The sequence below is a fragment of the Alligator sinensis genome, unplaced genomic scaffold (genome assembly GCF_000455745.1).
Source record: "Alligator sinensis unplaced genomic scaffold, ASM45574v1 scaffold1095_1, whole genome shotgun sequence".
NCBI classification, from domain to species: Eukaryota; Metazoa; Chordata; order Crocodylia; family Alligatoridae; genus Alligator; species Alligator sinensis.
The window spans coordinates 26,042-36,225 of NW_005843143.1; the positions used below are offsets into that span (position 1 = coordinate 26,042).

The 10,184-nt window shown below is 39.8% G+C and overlaps 1 protein-coding gene across 1 annotated transcript in view; it reads right to left on the minus strand.

Moving 5' to 3' along the window:
• Window positions 1–1,226: 1,226 nt before the first annotated feature.
• The window catches only part of LOC102380378 (integrin beta-like protein 1), a gene marked incomplete at its 3' end in the record, with an annotated part of 63,473 nt that continues 54,515 nt past the window's right edge, over window positions 1,227–10,184 (minus strand). Inside the window, exon 6 of the mRNA XM_014526741.2 lies at window positions 1,227–1,487. Within this exon, the coding sequence (XP_014382227.1) occupies window positions 1,227–1,487 (261 nt within the window). The remainder of the gene's footprint in view (window positions 1,488–10,184) is intronic.

A 10,184-nucleotide genomic window follows, 5' to 3' on the forward strand; every position in this document is an offset into this window, starting at 1 on the left:
CCACAGTGATTGATCTCATGTTTGACTGGAGTGGCATAGGACTCCCACATCCTGCATTTGTATATGGGGTTAGGCTAGATCAGATTTGGCTGTCCAAATGGCAGGCTGCATGTGGCCCCCAAGGGGTTACCTTGCTGTCCCAGGGCTCCTAGACTGGTTGCCATTCCCTCTCATCACTTTCCTGTTGCTGCCATTCAGGGCTCCCCGTCCCTCCTACAGCATCTACTTCCTGCCCGGCCCCCTGGGGCAAGCTGGAATGTTATAACCAGGGATCCTAGTTTTCTTTGCTAAAAAAAATCCCCAATTTTTGGTTTAATAAAAGAAACCCAAAATCCACATTTTTCCATGATCGAAATGAAACACCATTCACACATATATACACACACACACACACACACACACACACACACACACACACACACTGTTTGTCCTTTGCAAGGGAAGATGACCACATTCGGGGGGGAGGGAGGGGGGAAGAAGAGAAAAGGAAGTGGGAAAGAAAAAGGAATGGAGAAAAGAGAAAGGGAGAAAGTGAGGAAAAAGAAGAGAGAGGAAAGAGAAAGGAGGGGTGTGGAGGCTAGGCTGTGTGGGTACGCAGATAATTTATAAGCCCAATCTGTGCCCTGAACAATCTGCTGCAGCAGGGCCAGGAGAGTGACGAGGACTGGACACAAGAGGTCCTCGTTTTCCTGGCCACGTGCTTCCTCACTTCCTCTGCCATGCACCACTGCTCGTAGGCCAGTGCTTCGCTCTGGACCGATGACCTCCAGGATGGATGGTCATGAGCGATTTGTTCCCATGACTCCAGGTTGATTCTGAAACTCTTTAGGGATATCTTTAGGGTGTCCTTGTACTGTTTCTTTGGTGCGCCACAAAAGTGTACTCCATTTGACAGTTCATCATAGAAGATTTTCTTCAGCAAGCAAGTGTCAGGCATTCTTGAAAGATGGCTGGCCCATCTTAGCTGCGCCAGTTTCAGTAGGGTGTGGATACGGAGGAGAGCAAATCTTCTGAGCACCTCAGTGTCTGGAATCTTGTCCTGCCACTTGATCTTTAGTATCTTTTGCAAGCAGCACGGGTGGAAGTGGTTTAGTTTCTTGGCATGACACTGGTAGACAGTCCAGGTTTTGCAGGCATAAAGGAGGGTCTGGAGAATGATGGCTTTATAAACCTTCAGTTTCGTTGACACTCCGAGGCCTCTGCCTCTGACATTTTGACTGACTTACAGAGTCCGCCGAAGGCCACGCTGGCTTTTGCTAGCCTCACATTGACTTCATCATCGATGCGGACAGCACGGGAGAGTGTGCTGTCTAGGTAGGCAAACTTGTTGACTTCAGTTAAAGGCCAACAATTGGCAGTGATGTGTGATTCCTGAGGTGTTGTGCCAGGCACAGGTTGAAACATCACTTTGGTCTTCTTTGTGATGATAGTGAGTCTGAAGTTGTCCCAGGGTGATGAGAATAGGTCCATAGACTGTTGCGTGTCAGCTTGCGCATAACACACAGTCAAAGAGGAAGTCACAAAGGGTGGCTCTCTGGACTTTGGAACTCACTCAGAGCCTGCACAGGGTGAAGATTTATCTCTCTATATATTAATGGTGTTTCATTTTGATCACAGAAAAAATGTGGATTTTGGGTTACTTTTTTTAAACCAAAAATTGGGAATTTTTTTTTTAAATCAGAGAAAAGCAGGATCCCTGGTTATGACTTCTAGGGCCCTGGGGATCTGTATGGAGGAGGTCTGGGACTCTGTATAGTGCAGTGTAGTGCAGTGAGGGGGGTGGGGGCATGTTATGTGGTGCAGCACAGTGGAGAGGCCTATGTTCCACAACCAGGGGGCACTCACAAATTGGATAGCCCTGGACCAGATGGCTCATGAGGTCCCTCCAAGCCTATGATTCTGTTACTCTAAAGTAATTCCATGCACAGGGTGTAATAAGGTCCTTTCACTGATTATTTCATTACCCCTGCCAAAATTCTGGTGAGAAGACTGAGAAATTCTGCCTCACCACTGTCTCATGCCACATCCTAGCGTATATAAAATATACCATTGACAGTGAAAATATATGCAGACTTCTCACTTAAAATTCACTGTGTTAGTATTCATGCAAATAAAATGTATTCAGTTGAATGTTCAGAGGAAATAAATTCTAAAACACTGCTAACAGGACCAAAGTAAACTGAAGTTTCCAATTTGAACTTGAGTCAATATTTGCTCCCTGCTTCTCCCCCTTATGCCCATTTGGCAGTAGTAAACCAGCTTTGACCTACCATTCATTTAAAATCTGGCACATGTGAATACCAGCAATGACCAAAAGAACAATAACCACTATAAAATGTGTGAGCAGTCTTCTCCTAGTCCAGAAGCACTGAATGTCAAATACTTACTTCTCTGCTGTTACTGAGAAAGCCTTACACTAGAAAATGCCTTCAGTTAATAAGCAGATATCATAACATTTCATTATCTAAGAAAACTACTACTCCAAAATCCTCTTCTTTGAATCTAGGCTGAATTATATCACTTTACTAATCCATCATTTCAGTCACTGTACAACACTTTGAAGAGCTGTTATTCTAACTCATATCAATAACGTTTAACAAAAGTTGAAAATGTCATTTGTTTCAAATTTGTGGTGCTATGAGTCATTCTCATTGAGAAGAAATTACATTTTTATGTTTACTTTGAAAATACCTCTTAAAAACAGAACTCCTTAAAGGTGTATCTATCCATATTTGTTATAATCTAAAATGACAGAGTCAAAATTCTGCTTCATAATAGTGAACATTATTTTGTAAACTTTTTGTTCCAAGATATCATTAGCAACAGTCTAAGCTTTCATTTATGTATTACTATGATTGGTAAACATTGAATACTTATTGATATTTATTATTTCTATAGTGGTAGCATCTACATACCCCAGCCTATCTAAACCCAGGTGCCAATGTCTATTGTACTTGCTTCTGAATATATATGCAATAAGGAAGTCAGCCTCTGATCCAAAGTACTTGCAATCTAAATATAGATGAAAGGGGTATAATAAATCACCAGCACCACTTCTATCGAACACCTACTTGCTAGATTATCTTTGAAATTTTGCTGTCCAAAAACTGGTCTGTCTAATAGGATCCCAACACAAAGGGGCCTGGGTCACAGGCTCATGTCAGACTAAAGGTTGACATGTCTATGATAGTCACATAAATGACTACTCTAAAGACCAGGAGTCAGAAATTTGCTCTCAAACCTGGTATTTGTGCATCAGTCGAGTCACTGAACCAACCCCAGGAGAGAAATTTTATTAACGTTAGATAAACCCTTTAAATGTTGCTTTCGTTTAGATGCAAAAACTCATAATTAAGCATTTCATTTCAGACCTCAAAAAGTGTAGTAATTTTAATGACTGTATTATATTTGTAATACCCTATAGTCCCTTTCTTCAGCTCCCTTATTTTTTCTTTTGTTTGGTTGCCATACCCACCAACCTCTCATTCTTAAAGAGCTATTAAGACTTATAATATAAAAATCATACATCTGAACATTTTATTATTCACCTTCTCCTCATCACCACTTTTTCTGTTTTAGTATGGCAAATTACTTAAAATGCCAGTAGAACTGTCACAGGAGGTTTACAATCTAATTATTATTCATCTGTACCTTCAAAGAAGTGCACAGATGCATTCTGGACAACATCATCACTGAGAAATGTCCAATCAAAATTAGTCACCTGTTACTAATGAGTGTAATCCAATGATGAGATTCAATCTATCATGAATATGAAAATATGATGACCCACAGATGAATGTTCATTACAAATATCTACCATATGATAATCAATGACATTTCATATTAAAGTTACTAATGAATCTGTAGCAGAGAGCACATCAAATATCTCTGCTTCTATGATCTGAAATAAATATAAATACAAAAAAGTTAATTTTAATTTTGATAAACATTTTCAAACAGAATTGTATTGTCCAATGAGCCACACATTTCAAATGAGCATTCCAAATTTGTTTACACAAATTGATGCAAGAATACTATTTTTCCTTATTACTGTAAGAAATTAAGTTTTCGTCAAACCAAATTAAAATTAATACTTCTTGAACAACCCAGAGATAGCATTTGAATGAAAATATCCATGCTTAAAAAATAGTCCATGCCAGAAAGAACATGAAGTTTCATTTTTCTATGTTTTGGGCACAGATATAAATTGAAGACAATTTTAACAGTCTTTTCTTGTTAGTTAACCACAAAAATAATCTGTGTAAGGTATACTTTAATGTTTCCAGGAGTTAAATCAGAACAAAATTTAAAACAGAAAAGCACTTGCATAAAAATGTCCATGCTCCAACATTTTTCATGTATTGGCTACATACAAAACCTTTCAATTCCTTTTAATGTCAAAGAGCATTTGAAAATTAATAAGAGACGGTGAAAGATGGATAATAGACATCATCATGTTTTGCAAATCATATAGCAAAATCTGACTCCCTGTGCAATGTGGCATCATTTTGCCTTACATTGAGTATTGTCAGTATTGTCACATTCCTCAAGTAATGCATTAACACTAATGCAATGTTTGTGGAGCAAAGTAATAGTGAGCATATACAGAGCAGGAACTTGCCCTATCAAAAACAAAAAAAGAACCCATGAAAGGTATTTCCATGAAGGTTGGGAAAATGAGAGCATTTGTCTAGATGGCAGAGCATACACTCCCCTACCTGATTATGCCTACATTGCACTTATTTGGACATGCAACAATAAATCCCGGCACTAGGGATGCACCAATACAGATTTTTTGGGCCAATACCAATGGCCGATTTTTAAGGAACCAAATTGTCTGATACCGATACACTTCCAAAATACAGCTGGACAGCTTGGAGATCAGTGTCAGACTGGCAAGTCTGTTGTGGGGGAAGGGGCAGGGGAAAGAAAAGGGCGTGGGGGGAAAGATCGAAGCCCCAGCAGCGAGGGAGGAAGTGGGGCAGGAGCAGGCACTGCACAACCAGGGTGGGGTTCAGGATGAAGCCGTGAGCAGCTCGTTTGGGGGGCGCTGGGCTCTGGGAAGTGGGCTATGGGGGGGCTGCAGCCACCCCAAAATTTGCTGTAGCCCATATCACAGCACCGCTGCCACCTGCCCTAAGCACAGCCTGGCCCAGCCCCTGCCGGGAAGAGCTTGGCACAACCCTGGCCCCAGCTCACAATGGCAGCCTGCCCAGCACTCAGATCTGGGAGCACACACCCCCATGCCCTCCTGGGGTGTTTGCAGTGGTGGGAGCTGCCCCGCCCCCCCCACTGCACCCCCTCAGGCAAGCCACTTGCAGCTCCATCCCACGCCCCGCCCCGGCTGAGCAATGCCTGCCCCAGCCCCACTCCCTTCCTCACTGCAGGGACCTTGATCTACCCCCCACATACACCTCTTCCCTCCCCCCATACATCCCCCCATGACAGACTTACCAGCCAGATGATGCTCTCCAAGCTGCTGGGCTGTGCTCCTGGCTGCATGCATGCTGCGGCTATGCACATGCACAGGGCATTTATCAACCATATTATCAGCCACATCAGGCAAAAAATGCCAATTGCCAATACCGTCAATTTTTCTTATATTGGTGCTGATCCGATATGGGATCAATGTATTGGTGCACCTCTACCTGACATCCTTACCAACACCATCCCACAGGGTGCTGTGGATGGATGAAGAAGACGAGGAAGACCTAGGGCAAGCTGGACCACCAACATCAAAGACTGGATGGGATTAAAACTGACTGATTATACAAGTATTGTAAAAGACTGGGAAGAATGGAGGAAAGTTATTGCTACCTCAAAAGGGAGGCCTCGGGACTGAGTTGACTTGTCATGGACAAGTTGGGAATAGATACACATTTCCCTCATTTTCTACATTGATTCTCCCTTTACAGAGCCATGATAACTGCCAGCACTGAACGGCACTACAATCAGAGCACATGGTAGTAAGATGAACTATGAGGGGTTTGCCTCATATTGGGCCTTTCATGCCCATAGGGAATAGAGAGTTTTGCCCTTCAGTAGGAAAGATTCAGCAGGGTAACTTTCCAATTATTTTGTTTCTAAGTGTTAGCAATGGTGGGCCTAAATGGCTCAGCTAATTGCTAATGGGATATAGGACCTTTCTATTTAGATCTTCAGTTTGAATCTAGCTCAGGGTTGTTAGGGAATGAATGTTATTACCATCCAAAGATTTTCTAATCTTCTACGTTAAATTAGTTGGTAATCTTAATCCATTGCTTAATAGGCAATGTTTCCATATAATCAAACACTCATCACACATGACACTCACTTGGTGGTTGCAGCACCCGGATTTTGAATGGGCAATGGATCATGAACTACCTTCCAATAAAGTAGACAGCTTGTCATCACAGTCAGCTTCCAGATTCGCTGAGCTACTTAAAATCTACAGACAGATTCTGTTATATATTGAATAAAAGAGTGACAGTGAATGCTTTGTGAGTAGTCCCCTTGATTTCAGTGCTCACTGAAACTGTTTAAAAGACCTGTATTATAGCCAAGGGGAGTCTTCTGGTTGACCTCAGTAGGCTTCAGATCAAGCCTTTAGAAAAGAGAAAGGAATCTGTGAATCAGGTAATAGACCTGGATACCTGGATTCTGTTCCCGGCTCTGTCACATACCATTAGAGATGTGCGAGATAATAAAGGTGTCTCTCTATGTATGCGGGGAGAGGCAATAGTAGAGCTGAATGAAAATGGCACTTTCCCAAATAAGTTTTTCTGAAAGAAAAATATACCACTATGTTCAATTTTGTCATTTAATATTCTGTTTGTTCATCTAAAACAAAAACAAAAAATAGCTCCAATTAAATGAAAAATATTCCCCTGCACCCCCCACCCCCCAACCATGTTTGAGTCACAGCATTAGGAAGCTTTTTATGATTTCGTATTTTTGTTTTCCTTCCCCTACTATGTCATTACTCAAAAGGAAGGAAAAAAGGTAACGGGAAAAATGAGGGGGACCTAATACAGCCAAATTCATCGCATTAGTTTAAATCAATGAACTAAGGCAAGTTCTTTTATTTTGAAATTTAGTTTTAACAGAAACGTTTCAAATCTTAAATGATATAAAAAGTTTTAAAAGTTTCTATTAAAATTATTATTGTTTGAAATCCAATTTTGATCAGAAAATTGTGGACAAATAATTTCAACCTACCCTGTTAGATATTTAGATAATATAAAGAGCTCCATCTACTGGCAATAAGAATACATGGCATTGTTCATAAATTACTACAGTAAAGTGCCACTGTTTACACTGCAAATGACTGCAAGTCCAGTACACAACAACTTCTGTAAAAGCTTAATTATGTTTATAACAAGGGTTTTGTTTAGACCCCATTCTTCTTTTAATATTTCTTCATTCTTGCCAATTCCTACTGTGAACTTACAGGCCTTGGTCTATGCTGTTTAGTGATGCCTGCAACTACTTGAATGTCTCAAGACTATATAAAAATTCACATTCCATCTTTCATTAGGATAGCTCCAACAGTACATGACATACCAAGCAAAAATTAGTGGGCTTGGACTAAAAGATGTTCCAAGTAGATGGGATTGCATAAAGGTTGTTGTGCATAATGGAGGCAAAAGCTCCAGTTATGAGAAATGTACAGGTGGCTCAAGAGAAAACTGATTACATTAGATGCATAGAAATAAACCTCTGAAGGCTTATTTTGATGCTGCCTTACAACCTGCCTATTCTTCTCTTTTATGTAAAACTGGTGTAAAATGTTTCAATTCTGAAACTGCCCACGAAATTACAGATACAGACAAGGTTCTTTGGGTAAATCTGATATCTGTTACTAGACCAACTAAAACAGTTGGAAAAAATCTTCTTTGCAAGCTTTTGGGTACAAACACCCTTCTTCAGGTAGATTCTCCTTCTGCCTGAAGAATGGTGTTTGTACCCAAAAGCTTGCAAAGAATTTTTTCAACTATTTTAGTTGGTCTAATAACAGATATCAGATTTACCCAAAGAACCTCGTCTGCCTATGTCTTTAGAACAACACAGCTCTAGCCAACACCCCAGACAGTGATGCATGAACTTAATGCAACATGACATGGGAATATATATAAAGCAGTTTATCTGAAGCTAGATATTTTCTACCATTATTAATATGGGTGATAAATCCACAATTATGGCACCTGCAAAAATGTAATAACATACTTAAACAAACAAATGGCTGGCTGCTGCTGTTGGTCTGCCCTTTTATTTCTCCCCATATATCATTGCTGCTAGATTTAGAAGAAATTAATACTTTTTATGTGGCTTTTTTTTTGGATCTGGTATGTACCTTTCTTTCATAAAGCTGCTGGAATTGAGAAAGGGTCCCCCCACTCCATACACCAACCGTAAGCTTTCAATATTAAAACTAAAAACCTGAGATTGTGGTAAATTTCACAGGATTTATTTTTTTTATCAGAGGTACTTAGATTAACTGGTCATGTCTTGTTTTATTGGTTCTCAGTGGCTTGATTTAGATGACAGACTGAAGAGGATATAGACAGACAATAAAGACAGCAAGCATTGAGCTTCAGACACACCATAAATATAATTATCCTAACAGAATGACAAAGTGGTCTGCTAAAAATATTTTAGGTGTCAGATGGAAATTGACAGAGCAAGGGTATTATGACTGAAATAAGAACCGTATTACCATGGAATAATTGTGGCAGTTTCTTTACAAGAAATATGAAGATATTTAGGAAACAACTTTGGAATTATTTAGCAGTGCAACTTCTAGTTTTTTCTTTTTAAAATTGCTGAAATGGAGATCATAAAAATGCCTAATATCTGTGATGACAATACTCTCTTGGAACCAGTTACTGTGTCAGAAATTTCTCAATAATAAGATTAGCTCAGGGCCAGGTTTGCCTATATATACACATTCCAGATAAAAACCCTTACCTTAATTTTGTCGTCTTAGGCATTTTTTAGACAGACTTCCACAGCTGTCCCTGTATGGAACCTTAGCAGTCTTTTGAGGTTAGTACTTAAAATCAAAATGTTCTGCTGTCAACAAGCATTGTCAGTTACCCAAAAAATACCAAACTACACATTGTCAAAATTACAAACACTTTTATAATATTGTGCATTAGTGTTTCATATACAAGTATTTGATAAATTCTATCAAAGGTGCACTCTATTCCCCTGGAAAAACAGCTGTTTTTAAAGATAATTTTCTTATTTTTTGATAACAACATAGCTCCTTTTCTCTTTAGATCCCTTAAAACTCTCCAGTAAATGCTAATCTTAGTGATTTGTTGTAATTTCTTTTCAGAAATTAGTCTGGTTCCTTTTTTGTCCTCTCTACATTTCCCTCTTATGAATCACTATCGCAGAAAGGTCTTTACCTTCAAACTTTGTAAGACTCCTGAACATCCAAGAGGAAGCTCAATTTTAAAATCAAGGTAACGTCCATTTAAATTAAAGCAGTAAGTTGACATAAGGCAAAACCTACTTTCCTAGGAAAAGTTGAATTTTTATATGAAAGCCAAGACAAATGTTCTTAGAAAGCTCTGAGCTAATAAATTAGCATTTATTAGCTCTGAGCTAATAAATTGATAGCATTTAGCTTATTTTATGGGGGCATATATTTCTAATTCATTAGAAATTGATTTTTTTCAAACTGAGAAAATTTTTACTTGCTAGTAATAAACTAAACCATTGAAACAAACACACAAGATTTTTTTTTCTAATGATTAAAAATTAAGTTAGCATAATCTTGTAATATGAAGGATATCAAAGTGCTTTATAGTTTTTGAAAATCTTGGGCATGTCCAGACAAGCCCACACATGCCTCTTGCAGCATCTCAAACCTTCTGAGCTGCTGCAAGAGGCACGTGCAGGAACAGGAAAAGGTTCCGTCCACTGTAAGTTTGCAGTGCGGGGGCAAAATTAGACCCCTGGATATCCAGGGGTTAAGAAAAAAAAAAAAAAAAGCTTAAAAATGTGGAGCAGGACTGTACCCTGAGGCAACCAGAGGCTGGGTTCTCCACAGAGGTGCTCTGGCTGCCAGACCATCTTTATGGTTGGCCCTTGCCCTGGTGCTGAAGCACGTTACCTGCCCGTGCAGGGCAGGCAGTGTGCCAGCAGCAGGGCTCCAGTGCCAGTAAGTAAGGGGTCAGGGGGCTGAGGGAGGGGGG